This window comes from Carassius gibelio, chromosome B21 (genome assembly GCF_023724105.1).
Source record: "Carassius gibelio isolate Cgi1373 ecotype wild population from Czech Republic chromosome B21, carGib1.2-hapl.c, whole genome shotgun sequence".
Classification (NCBI taxonomy): domain Eukaryota; kingdom Metazoa; phylum Chordata; class Actinopteri; order Cypriniformes; family Cyprinidae; genus Carassius; species Carassius gibelio.
In genome coordinates, this window is record NC_068416.1 from 27,880,218 (window position 1) to 27,906,331 (window position 26,114).

General features: G+C 39.8%; 2 protein-coding genes across 7 annotated transcripts in view; one reads left to right on the forward strand and one right to left on the reverse strand.

Moving 5' to 3' along the window:
• LOC127986304 (apolipoprotein L3-like) overlaps nt 1-26,114 on the reverse strand; it is a 540,496-nt gene that overhangs the window by 318,263 nt on the left and 196,119 nt on the right. The window lies entirely within an intron of this gene.
• Nucleotides 497-26,114, forward strand: part of LOC127986321 (tumor necrosis factor receptor superfamily member 14) — a 51,622-nt gene continuing 26,004 nt past the window's right edge. Inside the window, exons 1-6 of one of the 6 annotated variants that reach the window (XM_052588606.1) lie at nt 497-609; nt 21,620-21,807; nt 22,707-22,832; nt 22,956-23,108; nt 23,456-23,537; nt 23,644-23,913. In XM_052588606.1, the coding sequence (XP_052444566.1) occupies nt 21,681-21,807; nt 22,707-22,832; nt 22,956-23,108; nt 23,456-23,537; nt 23,644-23,869 (714 nt within the window). In that variant the 5' untranslated portion in view covers nt 497-609; nt 21,620-21,680 and the 3' untranslated portion in view covers nt 23,870-23,913. Of the gene's footprint in view, nt 610-21,619; nt 21,808-22,706; nt 22,833-22,955; nt 23,109-23,455; nt 23,538-23,643; nt 23,914-26,114 lie in introns of those variants that run through there. The other 5 variants (XM_052588611.1, XM_052588609.1, XM_052588612.1 and 2 more) reach the window with 5 other exon arrangements.

Genomic DNA, 26,114 nt, shown 5'->3' on the forward strand with positions numbered 1-26,114 from the left:
GAAGATGTCAAATAGTATGATTTATGTATTCAGTACTCAATGGAGAGTAAAATATAAATTAAGCGGACTATCACTTTTCATTTAAATATCAAATGAAGAAACTCTCTAAAAAGACTCAAATAAACTACAGCTGATATACAATAATGTGAAAAAGATGTATACATGTGCTCAAAACTCTTCATAGTCAAGTTTCATGCAGATATGTCCAATCTTTAAGAGATAACAAACAAAATAGCTAGCACAAAAGTCTGGCTTCTTTAAACAAAGAAAATAAATGGCGTAACGTTACATGCAAATGTTATACTTGCTTCTGACCATCAGTAAGTACATTTATAGACCTATCTATTAACATATTCACATTAAATGACATCGAGTCTTAGCAAATCATTTAACTTTAAATGTTGCAACGCTGCACAACTGCTGAACAATAACATCAACGATGAGCTTTTATTCGTGTCGTGTCGCTTCGGTTTTGATTCTGTCACTTCAGGATTCATGAAAAACTGCAGTCAGTCAGTGCAGAAACTCGCTTCCGGTTTGAACAGATACTACAGGCAGCGTTTTAAGCTGCATCACTAACGGTAGTCGCAGCACACAGTTACTGACAAAGTAAGTGTAATTCTGGACTTTATGTTTGTTTTACTGGATGGTAATGTATACTGCTGACACTACTGTCTGTAATAATGTCGTTGGTGTTTCAATTTTTCGCTTGGTGTTTTCGTGTTTATCTTTATGATTATTAGTTCATCTCGTGAAGCACATGTTGCTAGCTTCGCTGCATCTTGCTCATAGAGGTCGGGATCTATGAAGTTATTTTTGATTCAAAACAACTGAACACCTGTGGCAGTGCGATTTGTAGTTGTAAAGAAAAGCCACACGTGTATCAGTAAATTTGTCACAGTCACAGAGTGAAATGTTTTAAGAGTTGCAAAACTGTATACTTTTTTTTTCTCTCCCACAAACACAACTGTTAACTATGTGCTCTCAAATTGTAGTTTTGTTTTTTTTGTTTTGTTTATTTGATTGAATGATGGAACAACTGTGATTGATTGTTAATGTGGGTGTGTACCTGTAATGTTTCAATAAAAATCACCTTGAGTGAGCGCAGCTATTGCTGTGCGTTCGAAGTCAGTCAAGTCGTTGCGTCGACTCTGTTAACAGGTTATGGGCGCAGAGTAAGTCGAGATACACCGCGTTTGTTTGTTTTATAGCGTGCTGAAGTAGCACCATGAGTAACGCGAGAAGATCGTCAGAACATAGCGGTCGCTGGTCGCGGCTTTTGTTTGACGGGGATGAGAGAAATTATGAACTCTAGGAGATAAAGTTTTTGGGCCCCCTCCGACTGCAAGGGCTGAAATGGATTATCACTATGAAGCCCGAGGGTGTTGAGACACCGGAGGAAGCTGCCGCAAATTCTGATGCATATGCAGAATTGATACAATTCTTGGATGATAGAGGTTTATCGCTGGTGATGCGAGACGCAACCGATGATGGACGTGCAGCGCTAAAGATTTTAAGAGACTATTATGCAGGTAAAGGAAAACCACGAGTAATAAGCCTGTATACTGAACTGACCTCGCTTCAAAAATCAAGCAGCGAAAGTGTGACTGAATACGTTATTCGAGCGGAAAACGAAACGATGCGTGCCCCAGCTGCTGAGGACAATTTAATGTCAGTGCGGGCGCGACAAAGGACAGCGAGACCCGCCAGCGCAGGTTCAACTGAAAGTGGAGCTCAACAGGCTGCAGCGGACGTCGTGTGCTACAGGTGTGGTCTGAAAGGACACATATCCCGCGCTTGCCAGCGCAAACTGTGGTGTAGCCACTGCAAAAGCAGTACACACCGCGACTCAACAATTTTTAAATTCAAAATTAAGGGTCCAATAAATAAACCCCCATTTTGTGAAGTGTGCACCCAAGGCTAATTTACGCAAAGTAGAAACAGAAAGCCTGATGTGAGGGCTAAAAGACCTTTAGAGTTAGTGCACACAGATCTGGCAGGTCCAATTCAGCCAGATTCCAGAGAGGCAGGCACGTGCACAGGTAGGGCTCAACCTGTGCAGAGCACATGCCCTTTTTGCCCTTACACTCCGAAGTGCCCTTTTTTTGGTGGTGTATTTTTATTTTTTTATCAATGCTATTGGTTACCCTTTACGTCTGTCTGTTTTACAAATATTTAGCAAATGAAAGTTCTTAAAACGAGCTTGTGTAAATCTTATTCGATTCTCAAGCTGTCAGTAAGCTGATAACTCCGCCCCCTCTATATTCATTGAATCAACTGAAGTTCCACAGCAGCCGCACAGTAGACAACAGCTGAGCTGAACAAAGTTTTGCGAAGGGTAAATACATATCTTGTTGTGTGAATAAGTACTACTAAACACTATGTTTATAAAGGCTCATATTTTATTTATTTGATGTCTCACTGACTCACTGACTGAGACATGTGGGACGTCGCCTGAGAGAGCGGGCTAGCATTTGCCATCTAGTCATAGCCAATACATAGCCAACACAGCCTGTGCATACAGTTGCATTTCATCTTTTATAAAATGCGATTTTGGCCGAATGCATTTTACCACAGGAAAAACTGAGCGCTCCGTCTATATAGCTACAAAAACTAGTTTGTAACCTGTAGATGAAAATGTAATGTGATGCCGGCAGGCGCCGTCGCCGTTTTAATGACGGACAAAAAATAAATTGACATTTGCACACATTCGCTGGTCAAAAACTATATATTGATAAGTAATACAACAACATATTATTTGTTTTTACCATCGGAAAATCATAACAGGTGCGCCCCCTGCGCTTTTTCTTACTGGAACTTACACAAAGCGACGAGTGATCCTCGTCACCCAGATAACATATATTTCTGAGAAATGTCTTCTTTGATTTATGATTGCTGATACACTCAATTTATTAACATTTAGGCTAATCATGTTATAGTATACTCTCCGCTCGTCCTCACATGTATAAAATGTAGTAGTAACTAAAAAAAAATTCAGAAGATCGCTGTGAAATCTTTATATTTTATCATGCAGAATGTAATTCATGATTCATTCCAAGGCTTCATTTATTTGATCCAAAATACAGCAAAAACAGTAATATTGTGTAATATTTTTACAATTTTAAATAACTGTTTTCTATTTGAATATATTTTAAAATGTAATTTATTTTTGTGATCAAAGCTGAATTTTCAGCATGATTACTCCAGTTCAGTACTCTTCAGTGTCACGTGATCCTTCAGAAATGCTTTTCACTGCAACTGTACTTTTCACACTATTTTTATTTATTTTTTCATTGCTGGCTTATTTTAGGGAAAGTGTAGTGAATAAGAGACCTTCAAGAGACCAACATCCCTGGTCCACCACAGTATCAAATTTTTGCCAGGAAGGCGGATACATGTTGGATATGTTATAGTAACGGTATGGCTATAGTTTCTTATAATCTGGAATTAAGTTGGACATAATTACTTAAATTATGTTTCAAAAAAGTTTGTCAAAAATACTTGACTCATTGCTCACCTTCCCCTCTTCTCAATGTCATTCATAATCATGTTAACCAAATAATACAAATTAGCTTATAAAACCAAACAGAATAGCTAAAAAAGAGAATATATATAATTGATATAAAAAAGGGAGGGGGGTGCCCTTTTTCAGTTTCAGCACATGCCCCTCAAAAGGTCTGTGCACGGCCCTGCAGAGAGGGGTATAAATATGTCCTGTCATTCACTGATGATTTTTCCAGTGCAGTGTTTATATATGCCCTTAAGAATAAAAGTGACACACTACAAGCCACAGAGAGGTTTCTAGCAGATATGGCCCCATATGGTAAAATTCAACGCCTTAGATCTGATAATGGCACTGAGTTTACTGCAAAGCATTACAAAACACTGTTGATTAAGAATGGTATTAGACATGAGACTTCTGCACCTTATTCTCCCCATCAAAATGGTACAGCAGAGCCAAATTGGCACACACTTTTTGACATGGCACGATGCATGTTGATAGAGAGTGGATTACTTAAAGGTTTATGGCCTTACGCAGTGCAGACAGCAGCCATAACTAGAAACAGATGTTTTAACAAACGCACCAAACAAACACCAGTTCAGATGTTACCAGGGAGAAGGCCAAATTTATCCAGGATGCAAAAGTTTGGTTCTGAGTGTTTTGTTTATAAACAAGATAAAAGAAAGCTAGATCCAAGATGTGAAAAAGGTGTTTTTATTGGTTATGATAAAAGCAGTCCAGCATACATTATCTATTTCCCTGACAGCAGGAAAGTACAAAAGCACAGGCTAGTCAGGTTTATTTCTAAGACCTGTGTTGAACAGCAGACTCAGACCAGCATTGTAGAGTATGATGATGGTGATGATGATCTGGAGCAGAGGGCCAATAGGATTAGGCAGAATGTGAATGAAAATGCAGTAAGTGACCAGATTCCAGTCAAAGAGGAGGAACTGAGTAGCAGTCCTCAGACCGAGACAGTTGAAGCTATGCCTGAGCCCACAAGGTATCCTTCTAGAGAGAGGAGGAGGCCAGCCTATCTCCATGACTATGTTTCTCAACAGGCATCTGATAAGGAAACTGATCAGGTACAGATTAACATAGATTACTGTTATAGAGTGACATGTAACATACCTGTAACTTTCCCAGAAGCTGTAACCTCAGATAGATCAAAAGAGTGGGTTGCTGCGATGGATGAGGAGATGCAGTCACTTATAGAGAATAACACATTTACCCTAAAGAGCTTGCCAGAGGGTAAGACGGTAGTGGGGGGTAGATGGGTTTATGCAATCAAGAACAACATAGATGGATCTGAAAAGTGCAAAGCACGTTATGTGGCAAAAGGATACAGTCAGAAGAGAGGTGTAGATTATGAGGAGACATTTTCCCCTACAGCTAATTTGACGAGTATCAGAGTGATAATGCAAAAAGCAGCACAAGAAAACCTGATTTTGCACCAACTGGATGTTAAAACTGCCTATTTGAATGCACCAATAGACCATGAAATTTACATGGAACAGCCAGAGGGCTATGAGGTGAAATCTGACACAAATGAAAAATTGTTTTGTAAATTGGAAAGATCACTGTATGGATTAAAACAATCTGGCAGAAATTGGAACAAATTGCTGCATGAGTACCTAACCAAAAACCACTTTGAGCAGAATCAAGCTGATCACTGTGTTTACACATGGGAAACGGAAAATGAAAAGGTGATAATTGTAATATGGGTTGATGACTTGTTGATTGCTGCAAGTGATGTAAATGTACTCAGAAATGTGAAGGACATGATTACAGAAAGATTCAAAATGAAGGACATGGGCAAATTAAGGCATTTTTTTGGGTATTGATTTTAATCAAAGTGATAACTGTGTGAGAATGTCACAAACAAAATATGTGGGAAAAATATTGAAAAGGTTTAACATGCAGGATTGCAAACCTAGATCGACACCTTGTGAACAAAAATTAGACTATACTAATGGTGCTGAAAAGATGACTGATGTGAGAAAATATAGAGAGGCAGTTGGAAGCCTTCTTTATCTGACCATTTGTACTAGACCTGATTTAAGTTTTGTGGTATACAAACTGGCACAGTATTTCACAGAGCCAACTGTTGAGCAATGGGCCACAGTTAAACATGTACTGAGGTATCTTAAAGGTACAATTGACAAAGAGCTGTGTTACAGAAAATGTAATGAGACACTGGGAATAAGAGCGTACTGTGATGCTGATTGGGCGGCTAGTAGTGATAGACGTAGTACAACAGGCTATTGTGTAAGTCTAACCAAATGTGGTGCTTTGATTTCATGGAGGACCAAGAAACAGCCCACTGTCGCACTGTCCACTTGTGAGGCAGAATATATATATCACTAGCCACAACCATACAAGAGTGTCTCTATCTTAAACAGCTGTTAAACAATCTTGACAAATGTCAGTACTCCCCACCTAAGGTATATGAAGATAACCAAGGTACAATAGCTTTAGCAAAAAATCCTGTAAGCAGGCAAAGATGCAAACATGTAGACATCAAGTATCATTTTATTAGGTCTACTGTAAATAATGGTGTAATTATGTTAGAATATTGTCCAACTAATGAGATGGTAGCAGATGTATTGACAAAGCCTGCAACCAAGTGTAAGTTGATGAAGTTTGCTGCATTTATTTTTGGAAAATGATGTTACATATATTAACAATGTGAGAGCAAGTGGGGGTGTTAACTATGTGCTCTCAAATTGTAGTTTTGTTTTTTTGTTTTGTTTATTTGATTGAATGATGGAACAACTGTGATTGATTGTTAATCTGGGTGTGTACCTGTAATGTTTCAATAAAAATCACCTTGAGTGAGCGCAGCTGTTGCTGTGCGTTCGAAGTCAGTCAAGTCGTTGCGTCGACTCTGTTACCAACAACACAACAGTTACACCTTCTCAAATTCTTCATTGCAGGTGCACAAATCCTATTCTACAAATCACACATTAAGAAACTCGTACGCTCACATTTTTGAAACAATTGCTGCAGTGAATGTGGTGCAAAACGCATTTACACACCCGCATTAAGAAATGTGAAGTCGTGGAGAAATGTTGAACATCTGCAAATCAGTACGTGAATTCATCAAATGAGAGTTGCACACTTGTAAAATATTTTCTCAGAAATGTCTTGATCGATACCGACGTGAAAATATCGATACTTAAGTTTCAGTTTCTCTCGTTTTGCGACCTGGCCGTGTTTGTCAAAATGCTGCTGCTGTCACAGAGCAGAGCAAGCTCTCAAGAGTGCTGCTCGTGCACGACACTGCTCTCCTCCCCCTCTCCTGTGTTGTACCGTCACGTGACTCACCACTAGCGCTACCACCAGCAGTCAGGAGCGCGCGCCGCTCAGCCGCGCATTTCTAACAGCAGTCAGTCAGAGGCGGAGAATGGCAGCAGAGAGAAAGAGGAGCGTTGTATGGCTGTATTTTCAGGCCGAAAATGAGACAACAGCGACTTGTACCATTTGTAGAAAGTCTTTAAAATACAGTGGCAATACAACTAATTTGTACAAACATATGAAAAATCACGGACCAGAAAATGCAGAGCTGCAGAAACGGAGAGAATAGGAGAAAAATCCCCCTACACCACCCCACCCCCTGGCCCCGACAGACCCGCGACTCAAAGGCAGAAGTCACTGCCAGAGGCATTTCAGTTTGGCAGAGAATATCCAGGTAGATAAGAGAGATGAAAGACATATTTTAGTCATCTTCAGCATTAGTTAATAATAATTAATAACTGGTCATTTGTTACTTTAGTCAACTTAAGAATTATGCTAAGACCTAGAAGTAATACATTAATTCCATTGAAGCGTGTTATTTAAATGAATACATTTACTGGAACTGAAACAAATATACTGAATATAATGTAGGTCATATTTGATATTTGAATATAATTACCCTTTTTGTGTTAGCTGTGAAAAGGATACTAGTTTCTATATTTAAACTACACGTAGATGTGCACCAGACTTAATTATTTTTATTATTTATTATTTTATCAATGGCTGATTCTCCAAGAGCAGTGGATATTACAAGGCGCCTATCAGAAATGATTGTGAAGGACCTGCAGCCTCTTTCCATAGTGGAAGATGTCGGCTTCAGGAATTTTGTACAAGGAGAATTTGTTTTACATTTTTTATATTTATTGTGAAGTAAAACTTTGTGACTTTATTTAAGAAAAAAAATCCTGAAAAGAAGTGCACTAAAGAGGAGAAACATTTTTTTGTTAACATGCTACTTGAAAAGAGAATTTGTTTTTAAATGTTTTATATTTGTGAAGTAATCATTTTGTAACTTTGTTTATTTAAATAAAACAGAAGTAACCAAAAGTTGTTTCTGAACAAAAGCTTTTATAGTACTGATTAATAACCAAAAATGCAAATCACAAAAACAAATTAAAAGTCATGAAAATTCATTTAGATTTAGGTTGAAGACGCGTTCACCTTAATTATTAAAAAGTATCGGTATTGGTATCGGTATCGGCGATACTGGCCCTGTATTTACTTGGTATTGGATCGATACCAAATCTAGCGGTATCGCACACCTCTAGCATCTGTAGAGGTAGTGGGCGGGACTGTTTAGAGATTAGAGAATTTCAGCCAATCAGAAGAGCTACTTTGGCTCGTTGCTGAGTAGGTGGAGGCTTGGGGATTGTAGCCGGTAGATATACGCCTGTTTATATATAAAGGAGACTGACTGATAATATATGATGTTGTGAATTTATATTAAATTATATTTAGATATTAACCATATTCAGGCCATTAGACATACAGTACTGTGTAATCATATGGATCCTAAATGAAATATTTGCTGTACAATTCACAATTGCTCGTCATACAGCAACAGAACATGTTCTACATAGCATTTTATGAAGACAAACACAATTTAACCCTTTTCTAAAGTTCCAAGGGTCATTTAAAAGAAAGAGGTCCTCGAAGGAATTTCTCCTCAGCCTCCAAGATGGACACATGTTTCACAACAGCAAGAGCACAGATGATGGACAACCAGAGAAAGATTTATCAGAGCCCAAATAAGTCAAGCATCATTTAGCAATTTTTTTTTTTTTATTTTTTTTTATTTTATTTTTTTTACAACAAAACTGCCTTTTCTATATTAAGCACAAAACTATTATTTTATAGCAATGGTCTAACATTATGGATAAACTATTTGACATGAAAAACAATGTGAATATGACACCATGAGTCTATGCTCAGCAACGAGCCAAAGTAGCTCTTCTGATTCTGAAATTCTCTAATCTCTAAACAGTCCCGCCCACTACCTCTACAGATGCACAAATCACTTTTGAACCAAATATCTCGGTGCAAAAGGGAGAGCGCGAAACTTGTCACTTGAAAGCGAAAAACAGTGTTTGAGATTCATCGCAGAAGATTCAAGCAGCTGTAGTTATGTACTTTGTGTTTGTGTTAGAAAAATATACAAGACATTTCTGAGAAAATATTTTACAAGTGTGCAACTCTCATTTGATGAATTCACGTACTGATTTGCGGATGTTCAACATTTCTCCACGACTTCACATTTCTTGATGCGGGTGTGTAAATACGTTTTGCACCACATTCACTGCAGCAATTGTTTCAAAAATGTTAGCGTACGAGTTTCTAAATGTGTGATCTGTAGAATAGGATTTGTGCACCTGCAATGAAGAATTTGAGAAGGTGTAACTGTTGTGTTGTGTTTGTGGGAGAGAAAAAAAAAGTATACAGGTTTGCAACTCTTAAAACATTTATCTCTGTGACTTCAAATTTACTGATACACGTGTGGATTTTCTTTACAACTACAAATCGCACTGCCACAGGTGTTCAGTTGTTTTGAATCAAAAATAACTTCATAGGGGGATCGTTGCGTCACGTCGCAATGCATTGTGGGAATCGCGGTACAGAAGTAGATGTACTGTATAGTAGGCATTAGGTAACGTTGGTCATTTGGTCATTAATTTTGATTATTTTTTGGAAAATGGTTCAGTATTGCTGTATTGTGAACTGCTGTAATCGGTTTCATGATTGACAGGGCAAACGCCTCGTGAATCATATTAGTTTTCAACATTTTCCTACTTGGAATAAAAAACACAAGGTGTCTGAAATCACCAAGAGGCGTCAGATGGCTTGGGTCACCGCTGTACGGAGGGAAACCAACATTTTCTTTTGACCCAATCCTGAACTTAATTTGCTTTTTGATATTTTTGTGCTGACTGTATATAACAAATTTGAACAACTTATTTAAAAAAATAAAAAAACTGGAACGAATTTCAAAATAGGAAGTTAAGCGTCTTGTTTTGGTGAATGGTGGGTTGTGTCTGAGGTGAATGTTCGTCAATATTATACCGGATTACAGAACTACCGGATGAAAACAGTGGATCGCGTATTTTAAGCAAAAACCGTCCGGTTCCGATTTATGGCCGGTGTAGCAGTCGATTCTGTTCCCCTCGGAATGTCTGTTTCCCCTCGGGTTGCCAGGTCCGTGTAATAAACCCAACCAAATACTTAATCCAACATTCCGGATTTGGCAACATTCCCGCATGCAAATACACCAAACACACCTGGATGTAAGGAAATCAAAAAGTGGCAAATTTCTTGCTACACTGCAGCATAGTAAAATTATTCTCACACTCCCGTTTGTTCTTATTTTATTATTATGCATCTTGCAGTTGTTCCGTTATTTTTGTCTTATGTCTTTACATTTCAAGTTGAAAAACCTCTCGTCTTAAATTTATTTTCAAGTTGAAGATTTAGGACGGTATTTTGAACTATTTGACTTTCCGTACATCCAGTCACGCTTCTTGCGCACGCTAGTTCTGATCGTACGTATAGTAACTCGGCAACTACGCAAGAATTGTACTATGTTTGCGTAAAGGGGAACAGACATTCCAAGGGGAACAAAATCGACTACTACACCGGTCAACCGGTGCATCCCTAGTTATGAGTCATTTTTCTTTACCTTATATACACACACTGACTATGCACTGGAGGTAGTTTCTGAAATAAACAATAAAACAGAAATAAATAAACAAAGTGTCTACATACTGTCACAGTAAAAGTCACTTTTCAAATTAAACAATATCAACAACTTTCTTAAAACGCGGTCAGCAGACTAATACTTGATATAAACAGAATATAAGAAAAACAACAACTTAAGGTACATTATACAACGTCCTCATTATTAAAGTATAAGAAATGTAGGATATTATAAAGAATCATAAATTTAAGAGAAATATTGGCTATAGAGCTCGGGCGTAGACGTTATGGAATGGTGCATTGTGGGTAACGGCGGCCATTTTAGAGGCATCGCAAAGCAGGTTTGTAATAAGATAATAGCCGGTCTCCAGAAAAAGTTATAGAACGTGACAAAAAAAGTTGCCTATACCTATACCTTTACTGATAAGCATGTCCCAAAAAATGGCCGCGACTACCCAGAATGCAATGCGCAGTGACGTAGTTTCCCAAGCTCTATATCCGCTGTATTAATCTTTGAGCGGTCTTTTTTGCCTTTCTCCCGAACTGAGGTATGCTGTATTCCATGTTACCGATTAGTTGTTAGCATTGGTTGAAAACAAGTCACACACACGATGTTTAAGTTGTTTTTATTTATTTTATTCACAATATTTGGGAATGTTATGTTTTTTTGGCAGTGTCACTGTGTAATTGAGCTGAAGCTGGCGTGACGGCCTGTAAAACAAAATATATTCTCTTATGCAGACCCAATCTGGCGCTCTCCTGTCGTTTTTTGCAATGAATTAACATCACAACGCAGACAGAAGCAGACGGTTACAGAGGCACAGATAGCAGGAAGCGATCAGCCGTTGGTGTACTGACGCACAAATAAGAGTCCCTTATCGGTCCGCGCCCTGAACACGAGTAGACCGTGAAGAGATATTCAGATCAACTTCTCACGTGTTGGATGATAAACGAAACGGACTAAACTGTGACAAAACAGATTTTTTATTTTAATTAGAACTTGCATACACGTTTGAAAAGCCAAAAATAAACGTCAATTCTGCATTAGGATGATTATTTTTAGTTTACCTTAAAATTACATAGACTTAATTTGATTTAAAAATCACCTGCTGTAGCACACTGAAAAAAAAAGGGTTTCATTCATCCAATTAAAACATTTTAGGGTAATGATTCACATCTTTTTTTTTTTTACTTGAGACAATAAGTTATTTATTTTTCATTGGCTCAAGTAAAAAAAATATAGATGTGAATCATTAACCTATATATATTTTTTTAATTGGATGAATGAAACACTTTGCATCTTTGATTTTATTTGCACCAACGTTATTTGACATTTTGGAAAATGTATTTATATAGCATACTTTTATTTAGTCTCACTGGTAAAGACCTTTTTTTATTTAAAACCAAATTTAAAAACTAAAATACTGAATGCTGATTAAGAAAGATCTTATTGAATGTGTGTTGGTTGTGTTGTTTGGATTGTAGAAATATGCAGTTATTGTCTTTAATTTCACATGTTTACAGTTAATCTTTTATTTAAGGCCAGTTCTATGTAGTTTCAACCCAATTCAAAAACAAAATCTAAATGCTGATGTCTGTAACATCTATGTTTGTATTGAATGTAGGCTACTTACTGTGCAGTTATTGCTGTTAATTTCAGATGGTTACAGTTATTGTTTTCAATAGCCAAAAGCAAGTTTGACCTATTAAATACTAAATATCTTGTTTAAACTTTCCATCATTCTTGTTTGTTGCTTAAAAGAAAAGAAAATCGGTATCGGAATCGGCCAGTTTGCTTGTAAAAAATCAGTATCGGAATCGGCCATGAAAAATCATGATCGGTGCATCCCTACTCATAACTTTACTTTCTGTTTATAATAGCGTGGAAGTGGTTAACACGCAGAGGCGCTAACTGAAGCGAAGTTAACTGGGAAATCCCAGAACCACAATTTAAAATCACTCGACTTCATCGCATATAATGAATGGTTATGCTCTTATTATTCTTGACATTTCATCTGAACCTCAGTTTTTCTGAAATGTATTCTGTTAGATCAGTTTTGAGATGATGGTGTATTTTTGTTTTATGAAAACTGATCTGTTAATTGATTTAGATGATTAGTGATGATTAGATTAGTTTTATTTTGGAGTCACACATTAAAGTTAGGTGAGGTAAGATTTCCTCATCAAGAGATTTATTGTACAGTGAATAGAGCTTCATTGATTTTAATAAAAGTGTGTGAGATCACGATTAACTAAGATGTGTAAGGGAAACAGGTCAATTTAGCTCAAAGGGAATCTTTTAAGATTTTAAAGGGAATTTGAACAGAATCATTGTTTCATGGCTGGTCACTGAGACACCCTGCGATTCACTGAACGAGCCGTTTAACATCAAATCTGCGCTGGATAATAATATCCAAACTATAGTGAAAACACTATCAATTAGCACAGTAACAAGATCGGCAGTTTAAGACATTAACTTGTAAGCACAAAACACAAGATACTTCTCTTTTCAATATGAATAAGGCTTTATTAGATAAATCTAAGGCATATAAACTAATCTAACACCTAAACGCACGCACTCACACATTCATAGGGATGGGTATCGTTAAGGTTTTAACAGTATTACTATTTGATAATACCGATACTGCTTAACGGTCCGGTACTTGAATGGTATTCTTATCGGTACTTTGTGTTGTGTTACTTTTTGCTGTGCCAGGCAGTCGAAAACTTTGCATTTCTCTGTCTGCACATAATGCATAATTGCTTGTGTTTCCGCCCTTACACGCCCTTTTGTTGCACTTATGACAACGAGCTTTGTCTTCATCAACACACTTTGGAATGTTTTGCTCTCTCCGCCATCGTCACTCTTTGTATTAAGCGGGAGTTTTCGTACTATAAGGGACTTGTTCACATATCGCGTCTAAAAATGTGTGGAAAATGCTAGTCGCGCCGCTTTCTAATTTTTTTCCCAAAGCCTTCGGGCACTTGCACTCCTGAGGCTTCTGCCATTGCTAAGCAACCATCACCTGCTCTCTCCATGAAGACGCGGAAATTTCAGCAATGGATAAATGGATTTGCAGCACTAAAAATTGCTTTAAAATTTTAAAATGTACATGCAGCTATCAGCTGTTCCTTCATCTTGGCTGAGCTTTCAACGTTGTTACGGAAAAGGTGAGGAAGCTACATGACCTGCGGTGCGCTTGCGGCATTCTGAAAAGTTGAGATGTTTTTAACTCGATGCGGTGCGGACGTGCCTGGAAAAAACGAGCGCGTCACATCGCGTGCGGGTCGCGACTGCGTCGCTTCCATTATGAGCATGCATACCGCGCACCTACATTTGAAATAAAGAACTTGAGCGCGCAAAAGACGTGATATGTGAACGGCCCCTTATGCATGTGCGTGCGCCGCGCTCGTTCTTGTTGTGTGTGTGTGACTGACAGACAGCCTCCGCGGCGTGCATGAGAGATCTCGCAGATTTCACAGACAAACGTCTTAATATGATCGCAAATTAGAAATGTTTGGTTAGATAAAATGTACACGATAAAATTATTAAGCAAATCTCTTCGCCATAGTCACTCTTTATTATTAAGCGGGAGTTTTCATACTGTGTGTGTGCGCCGCGCTTGTTGTGGTGTGTGTGTGTGTGTGTGACTGACAGACAGCCTCTGCGGCGCGCATGAGAGATCTTGCAGATCTCATTGACAAACGTCTTAATATGATCGCACATTAGAAATGTTTGGTGAGATAAAATGTGCACGATAACATCATTAAGCAAAAATACATAGTACATCATTTTTTTTCCCCCTCCAGTACCGAAAGCAGAACCGATAGTGTCAGATCTTACTGATACTATGGTCTTTCATAATTTAGCCCCTGGGCCAGTTTAATACCGGGTTTCGGTACCCATCCCTACATTCACACAAGTTGCTGAAAGATCGAAAGTTAGGGAAAGATGAGTTTAAGAAAATGGAAATGTGGAATCCCAAGTTTAAAGCAATACGTTAAATTGCATAGACATGAACAACCATCAATAACGTAATTAGCCCTTGCTTTGAGTTCCTCAATGAGGTTAAAATTATATTAGATACACCAGTACAAATGTCTGGAGGTAGAACTTGCGTCTTCTGTGTAAAGTTGTCGTTGAAAGGGTGTTTCCCGATGTCACTGATTGGCTGGAAGTTCAGTAGTCGCTGAAGTGATGTCTTGGGAAGCCCGTGGTTGAGCGTTGGCTGAAGATGCAGAGTTGTGTAGCTGGTTGAAGTTGAACAGGCACTCAAGGTCAGACACGGCATTACAAAACTTAACTCAGAACACGAAACTCTCAAACAGAAAAGAAGTAAAGTTTGACGAGACTAGGTTGTGTTCCTTCTCATCATGGTTAAGTAGCAGCAGGCGTGCAGGCCGACGCATGCTGGAACCGTGCTCAAAGAACAGTGATGACTAAAAGCATGGCTAGAAGCTAAAGTTAAGAAGCAAAGCTACAAGCAAAAAGCTAAAAGCATACATAAAGCTGGCATGACTGATAGCAAAAGCAAAGGTAAAAAGCTAAAACGCCACAACTCAAATGTTGTCTTGACCAATCAGATATTGTCTTGGCTCGGGGGTATCATAAATCATATGTTATCTTATCAAGCATGTGGTCCGAATTTTCCCGCTCTTGAAGGGTATAATTTTGGACATGATTCCTATAACAAGAATATGACACATTTGACAAATAACTGAGGGTCAGGATTGTTTCAAGCTAACAGATTCGATCACAAACATACTAAACATGAATATGAATCCTTAAGCTATTCAATAGATATTAAAAGACATACACAATAAGTGATTATAACATGATAGTCGAATGTGTGGGTTACATATAAATGAATATGGAGTGAAGCGATGGACTGATATTAATTTATAAGTCTTTTGAGTACATTTTGGTCCATATATGTAGAAAAGACAGTTTCTGTGCCATTCTCTGAGATTTAGGTCTCTGCAGAGCAAAAGTGGGCATTTATCACCATGTGGGTGTTTTCAAACTGCTGGGGGTTTCTAAATCATGCAATCTAAAGGATCCCCCTTACCCAACCCCACCCCTAAACCTAACGTCACTATGACGTCAACCAATCAGCTATCATGGTGTAAAAACACCCTTATCTGGAAACTCTCATTACTTTCCTGCAGAGACCTATACTTGCATTCTCTTGACATAAAACAATTCTGTGGAGACCAGAGGTTAAAAGACCCCCTTTAGGAATTTCAGTCTGGTTCTGGTAGGTGGGGGGAAGTCAAAGGATCTTGTGTAGTACTCTCATGGGTTTACACGTGATGTCCGGCGTTGGCTCTTAATTACTTGCCCCAAATTTGACAATCTCTTCTCCAAATTGAAATTGTCATTAGTGTAATTGTTCTAGTGGTGTTAATGTTGAAAGCTGTTCTGTGAAAGAGTTGGTTCGTTGGTTAACTTGTTTGGGACTTGTGGCACAGAATGATTTATGACCTCGTGTTGCCTTTCTGAGGAATTCGGCTCATGTTTCAACCACAGTCCTGATCGACTCGTTAATTTGTCTGATTCGGGTCAGATCCGCTACAGATGAGTGACAGTAATTTATTTATTTTGTATTGTATTTTATTATTTTTTTTACAATAGTTCGATAAACAAGTTCATATTAAACAACTTTCATGTTTGTAACACTATTGTCTGTGAGATCCAGTAAGAAGCGTCATGAACAGCGCTGACACACACCAGAAAACAGCAGTTATGACTGTAACCTTGTTGTTGTGGTAGAAATACTCGAGTGCATTACATCATTCATTTCAGGGTTTGTACAACCAAATCACTTATCTATGACTCTCAAATCTGAGAGATATGAATCTATTTCCAGCACTTTTAAACTCTAATATGATCCAATTTGAATGCTATTTTTAACGGGATGAACAAAAGATACTTTGTGGTAAACAAACACTTATATACAATTAAAAAAAATACATCAAATCACAATTGTAAGTGGTAGACAGCAGCAGAGGAGCACTTATTGGCTTAATAGTCATTCATTTCTCTATATTTTGAAATGATAAAATCACTATAAAATATAAAATCATCTAGAAGCCAGATTTTGTCAGAAATGTATTTTTTTGTGTAAGAAGTAAAACAAGTCACAAACATTTCTTCAGTTTGTTACTAAATCACACATAATCACTGAAGTTGGTCAATTCTGTATTCTAGAAGAATAACGTTACATTTAATAAGAGTGGAATATATAAATGTTCTGTGTATAAAAAGTAGTTTTTGAACCTGTTACTGTTGTTAGTAAAAGTACATTTTTTATGATTCTTAACTCAAGCTTAGTGCTTTACTGTCAAAACTGTATAAACAATAAACAAAAGAAAAATAAACAAGAAATTAACTTAAAATATGCAAAACAATAGTAATTTTTGGATTAACTTATCCTTATTTTGAATATGCCGCACACATCACCCCCAGCGTTACCAAATCTGCTCCAGACAGCACCATCTGTAGAGCTTAGGGGTGCATGTTAATGCTGTGAATGAATCAGCTGTTTGGATGGATCGACTGAATGAATGACTTGCTTAGTGACTTGCTGCCACTTTCTAGCGGGTTAATTGTTTTCATTAAAGTATCATTTCCGTTATTTAAATGTAATATTTTTTATAGTCAGAACTTTGTATTTAAAACTTTAATCTCATAACATTGTTATTATGAATTTAAATGCATTCATGCCACCTCTGAGCCTCATTAAACAGTTGTCACAGTGTCTGGGTTGTTGTTCCCCAGGGTTCCACTAGATGTCCTCCTTTTCACGGTGTCTGTCCCATATCACTTCCTGTTCCCTTATATGGTCACCTTCCTCCTTGTTGCGTAATTGATTGTTCCCCCCACCTGTCTCCTGTTTCCCCATTATCCTTGTGTGTATAAATACCCAGTCTGTCTTAGTCTGTGTTACGGAGTCCTTGTTTAAATGTTACAGTTACTCATGCCCGTCATTCGTGTCTTGCCTTGTGTTCGTGTCTTGTTTATGTTCTGATTTGGATGCTCTGGTTTTGACCCTGCCTGGACTGTTTACTCTCTTGGATTACCCTTATAATAAACGGCTTACCTGCAAATTGGTTCCTTCTTCGTGTTTTCTAACACATTACGTGACAGAAGGACTCCGTCACAAAAGAGAACCAGCGGTATGTCTGCTCATGCTTCATCCCTAGCCACAGAGCGGGACAGAGGCAGTTTGGAGGGAACTCGCCTGGTGATTTTCCGGGGGACCAGGGGAGGTCGCCGAGGAGGGAGTGGTCGAGAGGAGACTCGGCATCACTCTCAACCATGGCCTCCCTTCGATCCGGGGCTTCGGTGGGATGGGTCAGAGCCACCGTCTCACCATGGCGAGCGGAGAGGTGAGAGGAGGCGCACACCCGCCATGGTGGCGCCACTGCCCATGATGGCCGCTAGAGCAGCGCCAAGAGGCAGAATGGACGCCAACCCAGCGCCGCTGCGGTGCATGGCCACCAACCCAGCACCACGAAGCAAAATGGCCGCCAGCCCAGTACCACAACACAAGATGGCCGCCAGCCCCGCACCGCAGCACAAAATGGCCGCCAACCCAGCGCCGCTGCGGTGCATGGCCACCAACCCCGCACCACGAGGCAAGATGGAGGCCAGCCTCACACCACAGTACCAGATGGCCACCAGCTCAGAGCCTACGCCCAAGATGGCCGCGGACTCATTCTTGGAGTATTTCTCCAGGCTGTCACAGATCCTGGAGGTTCCCAAGACTGTGCACGTCAAAGCTGCTGAGCCAGCACCACAACCCAAGATGGCCGCCAATCCAGCACCACAGCACAGGATAACGGTCAGTCTAGCGCCACAGCCCAAGATGGCCGTCAACCTAGCGCCACAGCCCAAGATGGCCGTCAGTCCAGCGCCACAGCACGAGATGGCCGCCAGCCCAGCGCCACAGCACGAGATGGCCGCCAGCCCAGCGCCACAGCACGAGATGGCCGCCAGCCCAGCGCCACAGTACAAAATGGCCGCCAGCCCAGTGCCACAGCACGAGATGGCCGCCAGCCCAGCGCCACAGCACGAGATGGCCGCCAGCCCAGCGCCACAGCACAAGATGGCCGCCAGCCCAGCGCCACAGCACAAGATGGCCGCAAGCCCAGCGCCACAGCTCAAGATGGCCGCCAGCCCAGCGCCACAGCACAAGATGGCCGCAAGCCCAGCGCCACAGCTCAAGATGGCCGCCAGCCCAGCGCCACAGCACAAGATGGCCGACTCAAAGCCTGAGTCTCCAGATAAGGTGCACGATGCTGTCCCGGAGGCAGAGGCGGTGCACGATGCTGTCCCGGAGGCAGAGGCGGTGCCTAATGCTGTTCCGGAGGCCGAGGCAGTGCTCGTTGCTGTTCCAGAGGCCGAGGCGGTGCCCGATCCTGTTCTGGAGGCCGAGGCGGTACCCGAGGCTGTTCCCAATGCAGTTACCGAGGCGGTGCCCGACGCTGTTCCAGAGGCCGAGGTGGCACCCGAGGTCGAGGCAGCGCCCATTACTGTTTCAGAGGCCGAGGCGGTGCCCGACGCTGTTCCGGAGGTCGAGGCGGTGCCCGACGCTGTTCCAGAGGCCGAGGTGGCACCCGATGCCGAGGCGGTGCCCGAGGCAGTTACCGAGGTGGTGCCCGAGGCTGTTCCGGAGGTCGAGGCGGTGCCCGGCGCTGTTCCAGAGGCCGAGGTGGCACCCGATGCAGAGGCGGTGCCCGAGGCTGTTCCGGAGGCCGAGGCGGTGCCCGAGGCTGTTCCAGAGGCCGAGGCGGTGCCCGATCCAGTTCTGGAGGCCGAGGCGGTGCCTGATGCCAAGGCGGTGCCCGAGGCTGTTCCAGAGCCAGGGCCAGTCACCGAGGACCCTCCAGAGCCAGGGCCAGTCACCAATTACCCTCCAGAGCCAAGTCAAGTCACTGGGTGGCCTGCTGCTCCGTTCCGGGGGACTCCGGTCTCAACCACGGGGACGTGGTGGCCGTCCGCTCCGCCCTGGAGGGCTCTGACTTTGACCACAAGGCTGTGGTGGTCTTCCGCTCCGCCCTGGAGGGCTCTGACTTTGACCACAAGGCTGTGGTGGTCTTCCGCTCCGCCCTGGAGGGCTTTGACTTTGACCACAAGGCTGTGGTGGTCTTCCGCTCCACCCTGGTGGGCGCCTCAACAGGTCCTTCATGGATTTCTGTGTGTCGTTTTGGGTTCTGTTATGTTTCTGTCTGTTCCCCTCAGTTTGTCTGGCCCTCCGTCCCTCCCCCTGTACCTCCTCCGGTCCTCCTCCCTCCTGGTCTCCCTGTTTTATGTTTTCATTTCGGGTGTTTGTCCCCCATGTGTTCCTTTTCCGGCCCTCCGTCCCTCCCCCTGAGCCTCCACCTGTCCGCCTCCCTCCTGGTCTCTGTGTTGTGTTTTGTCTTGGAGCATCTGGGAGCCGCTCCGTAGAGGGGGGGTACTGTCACAGTGTCTGGGTTGTTGTTCCCCGGGCTTCCACTAGATGTCCTCCTTTTCACGGTGTCTGTCCCAGATCACTTCCTGTTCCCTTATATGGTCACCTTCCTCCTTGTTGCGTAATTGATTGTTCCCCCCACCTGTCTCCTGTTTCCCCATTATCCTTATGTGTATAAATACCCAGTCTGTCTTAGTCTGTGTTACGGAGTCCTTGTTTAAATGTTACAGTTACTCATGCCCGTCATTCGTGTCTTGCCTTGTGTTCGTGTCTTGTTTATGTTCTGATTTGGATGCTCTGGTTTTGACCCTGCCTGGACTGTTTACTCTCTTGGATTACCCTTATAATAAACGGCTTACCTGCAAATTGGTTCCTTCTTCGTGTTTTCTAACACATTACGTGACAACAGTGTGTACAACCCAATTCCAAAAAAGTTGAGACACTATACAAACTGTGAGTAAAAAAAGGAATGGAATAATTTACAAATCTCATAAACTTATATTTTATTCACAATACAATACAGATAGCATATCAAATGTTGAAAGTGAGAAATTTTGAAATGTCATGCCAAATATTGGCTTATTTTGGATTTCATGAGAGCTACACATTCCAAAAAAGTTGGGACAGGTAGCAATAAGAGGCCAGAGAAGTTAAATGTACATATAATGAACAGCTGGAGGACCAATTTGCAACTTATTAGGTCAATTGGGAACATGATTGGAAATAAAAAGAGCCTCTCAGAGCGGCAGTGTCTATCAGAAGTCAAGATGGGCAGAGGATCACCAATTCCCCCAATGCTGCAGCGAAACATAGTGGAGCAATATCAGAAAGGAGGAGTTTCTCAGAGAAAAACTGCAAAATGTTACAAGTCATCATCTACAGTGTATAATATCATCCAAAGATTCAATTAATCTGGAACAATCTCTGTGTGTAAGGGTCAAGGCTGGAAAACTATACTGGGAAAACTTTTCCATCATGACAATGCCAGACCACATACTGCATCAGTTACAACATCATGGCTGTGTAGAAGAAGGATCCGGGAACTGAAATGACCAGCCTGCAGTCCAGATCTTTCACCCATAGAAAACATTTGGAGCATCATAAAGAGGAAGATGTGACAAAGAAGACCTAAGACAGTTGAGCAACTAGAAACCTGTATTAGACAAGAATGGGACAACATTCCTATTCCTAAGCTTGAGACACCTGTCTCCTCAGTCCCCAGACGTTTGCAGACTGTTATAAGAAGAAGAGGGGATGACACACAGTGCTAAACATGGCCTTGTCCCAACTTTTTTTAGATGTGTTGATGCCATAAAATATAAAATCAACTTACGGTATTTTTCCTTTAAAATGATATATGTTCTCAGTTTAAACATTTTATGTTATCTATTTTGTATAATAGTATAATATATCTGAATAAAATATTGAAACTTCCACATCATTGCATTGTTTATTTTTTTCACAATTTGTACAGCGTCCCAACTTTTTTGGAATTGGGAGTTGAGTCTCCTGCTGCTGCATTAATGTATAAAATAATCTGTCAATGTATAATTAGTGTTTAGTTTTGAGACCCATACATTTTAGTACATTTTAGTAAAATGGATTTAAAAGTGTCTGGCACAATTTATTTCTGTCTATTTGTCTGAAAACCATCTGACACAAATCTCTTTTTCAGCTCCATGGAACAAGAAGCACAAAATGACCATCTCTGCAGATGATTTATTCAGTTCCCAGAGATGTCTATATTCTATAGTCTATCAAAACTGCTTCCTCTCCTCTTCGTGAGGATTGTGCTTTGTATGGCAGCATGTAATAATGCAGAATATGAAATTAATGGAGACTGTTGCCCAATGTGTGATCCAGGTAAGTCCAGTATGAGGTTTCTCTTCACTGAAACACACAATAGATGCAGATGAACTCAGACACTTAAAGAGTCTTTTTCATTATCACTCATTATTACTGATGAACAACTGTAATATGCTCTTAATATAATCTTCAGTGTTTGGACTGATGTGGCCAGGGCCTTGTTAAAAGTAAACCTGCACCAATCTGGTGTTTCTCTGTGGTAGATTCTCTTCATCTGGTGTAAAAATAATAAATAGAAGCAGCGAGTGCAGGCCATGTGTTGAGTTACAGACTTTTTATATAGTACACAGTTTTATTTTCTGAACTGATTCTTCATTATAAGTCACTTATCTGACAGATATTATTATAGTTACGTGATCCCCAGATATATTTCAGGGTCTAGGTTAGTGGTTTCTGAGACAGAAGATGGTTTGTAATCTCTGATCTATCATCATTGCATTAAACACAACATGACTCCAGTCTAGGGTTGAGTATTGATTCAGATTCACTGATTTATTTCACTTTGATTCTGATTCACACACATTCACAACTCTTGTCAAGTTGTTCAGAAGACGCAGATGTCCCTGAAAACAGACATAAAGTAAAAAAGAGGTCAAAAACCAATATTGGGATTGCTCATAACAAGATCTAGATTAATTAGAAAATCTGTGTTCCCAGCATTATTACAGTCTGATTATTTGTATTAATATTGTATTATTTATTCTTGAGTGTTTCCTAAATCAGAAAATATTTATTGGTCAAGTCTGCACTAGCACACAAGTCACAGTTTATAGAAATATACAGACATACAATAAATGTAACTTACACAGTTACAAATACATGAAAAAGTTATGTACATATGGCATGTATAAATAAATAATAATAAATGTACCGTCAATTTTTTCTTTGTTGTCTAGGGAAGCGAGTTCATAAACACTGTGATAAGTTTACACCGACGACATGTGATTCATGTCCCATCATGACTTACACTAATGCTCCTAATGGATTTATAGAGTGTCTGCCCTGTTCTGTGTGTGATACGAGTGAGTAAAACTGTCTTTCTTAGTGAGTCCTGGGTTCATATATATTGTATTTTCTTTTCTCCAGATGACTTGTCATTGCCAGGTTTTCTTCAGTTGATTCATTGGTTTTCTTTCTTGTTGAAGGTGATGGAGTGACAGTAAAGCATGCATGTACAGTAACATCAGACACAGTGTGTGGACCTCTTCCTGGTTATTACTGTATAGACTCGCTCTATAACTGTAAAAGAGCCAAGAAACATTCATCCTGCTCACCTGGACAATACATCAAGCAAACCGGTCAGTCTTTTATCAGTCCAGCAGCTTTAATGTACATCTATAAAAACTGAGAGGAATAACTCTGATTGCATTTATATTAAATAACTCAATTATGTAAATATGTATGTTGTTCCATAGCAGCTTTATAATTTATTTCACCTGGAGAAAGTATTAAGTGATTCCTCGTGATAGACATTGCTTGTGTCTCTTATATCCACCTGAACAAATCTACTAAATTATGATCAGGCTGATTATTAGTTATGTGAAGATTAATATATTGTTTCTATACTGAATAATGATGTGATCGTCTGTGAGACTGTGTTTATTGCTCATGTACTGATGCTGTGTGTTTAATTGTATTTGTATAGGAACAGAGTTCAGAGATACAGTGTGTGATCACTGTCCTGCTGGTTCATATTCAGATGGGACACTCTGCAAATTACATACAGAGTAAGTATTAATATTTTAAAACACTGACACCTTCTTAAATTAAATTTTTCCCCTCACAAGAGATATATTTGTAGTTAATCTTGAGTTCTGTATCTCTCTCTAACAGCTGTGAATCTCTAGACAAGACAACAATCAGAGAAGGAACAGATACGACTGATGCTGAGTGCAGAGATAGACCAACTTCATATTTAGTGCCACTGATTGTGTGTGGGAGTGGACTGTGTTTGATGTTACGTTTTGTCACAATTGGAATTACTGTAAAGAACAAAAATAATCAAAATAGAGCTACAACCCAAGATTTGGAACAGCAAACTTTGTATTTAATCATATAATGTTTGTAAATAGTAATATTATAATAAAAGTAAAATATGTTTTATATTTTTTGATGTAGACAAATAAAGAAGTAAAGTCTGCACACTGAAAGCTACTGCTCCAGAGGAATTTAATCAAGCAACAACCCTCAGGTCTTCATCAGGCACGATATTAATGTGAGGTGAAGTCAACTTTAAATAGACACAGGTGATCACCTTAATTAGGCACATCCAAGCTATCATGTGACAAATACAAGTCATGTGACACATACAAGCTACAAAGAGATTTTGAATCTCTGTAAAAATGGCTTAATATCAAAATCCTCATTCAAACCTAAAGGTGACAATGTATGTAAAGTATAAATCCCAAAACATTCCCTCTGTAATAATTTCTTCTCATAATCTCCTCCTCTTAAGGGTTTTGTTACCTTTTCTATACTGATACTGCAGAACGCTGACGTTATGGCCTGCTTGTCTAAAATGAGACGCTATAGACTGTTTCAACGGCAACAACATAAACAAACGTTACTGCGCATGCGCGCTTTTGTGGCCCTAACTTAACTAACAGTAGACTTCCAAATAGAATCAATAACAACAGCCAAGTCCCTCTAGAGTAGATATTTTTTGATAACAAACCAAATATGTTTGCTGCGTAAATCAGGTGGACTTAATGAAAATGCTAATTAATTTTTTGCGAGCAGGAGATGCATAAAGTGCGAGAAATAGAGGTTTCCCCAGTAGCAGCTGTAAATAAAGCAGAGTTACGCTCACAAACACTGTGTTATCAGGCATATAACATACAAGTCTTCTTTCAGATATAGTGATATAAAAACACCCGTGCCTCGTTTAGATATTTAAACATATAAATGTAAGGAATTATTATTATTAAACGTGCAGTAAGTAACTTTACTCATGTTTATTCAATGAAGCCTTTTTGAAAATGATCAGTTTTAAAATCGTGGCGAGTCTCCAAAAATAAATAAATGTTTGGGAAACACATCCGCAGCACAAGCACCTGAGCCCAACTTCAGTCTACTCATCACCTTAACGTTAACTGCGTTTGTAGATGGCACCGCAGCCAGACCGATATACACAACACAGACCGGAAGTTAACTTAGGTCCAGGCGCATATCTCCAGTTCGAGTGTTACTGCGATGTTCACTAATACAAGTGTGTAATTGTCTGAATGTTTTACCCACGTATGCAAGACCAGAAGGTCAGTGTGCAGACTTCACTTCTTTATTTGTCTATATCATTCAGTTATCTTGCACCTGTGTCCTATTTGGATGTTTGGGATGTGCACACCATTTTTGTATTATATTTTCTGATGACCGCCAAAATTCAAGCTGGTCCTCTGACCTAGTTATTACTCTCTTGGCACTTTTATAGATTAAACTTGTATCTAAGCAGGGAAGTCGTGGCCTAATGGTTAGAGAGTCGGACTCCCAACCGAAAGGTTGTGAGTTCGAGTCCAATATAATAAACATACGATTCTTTTTTCAACTGTTTACTATCACTTATACGGAAGTTCTAAGCGGCCATGCATTATATATTTTTTTCCTTCTTGTTTTCTCGTTATAACGACTTAATTTTCTCTAAGAAGTAAAAAAACTGCGCCAGCAGGTGGCACTATAGACCTGAATGTAACTGATGGAGTGTACTTTACTGTACGCAGACCTTCCTCGAGTCGTGATCACTATAATTTGTGCAGTCTTGTTCATTACTGATATCTAATTAATTTATAAATGTTAGATGCTTGAATCAATATGATTATTTTGTGCATTAAGTTCTTGCTAGATGCATGAGTTTTACCAACGTGTTCTGTGTCATAAAATAACTGCTTATCACTGTATTCTGTTTGCACCTGTATCTTTATTTGTGCTTCTTTTAGGCACATGATTGTTAGTTAATAAGCGGAGATGTTCTGTTTATCTACAGTAGGACGGGATTTAACGATAGGCTATTTGTGATGTGCTTCTTTTGCTTATTATTAATCTTTATTGTTAACCATATTGATGAGAAATGTGATGTGTAAAGTGCATAGGCTAATTTAATTCAGTTTCGTTCTATAATGTTGTTATCATTTTTTCTTCACACACACACACACACACACACACACTGAACATGAACACTCTTTTCAAACAGAAGCTTGTAACACACGATAACCGTCACAGCATATAATGACTACTAAAAATTACAAATGATAGCTATATAATTTTATTTCAAATAAAGGGAAAATTAAAAGTGAGTTTAATCCAAGCAGCTC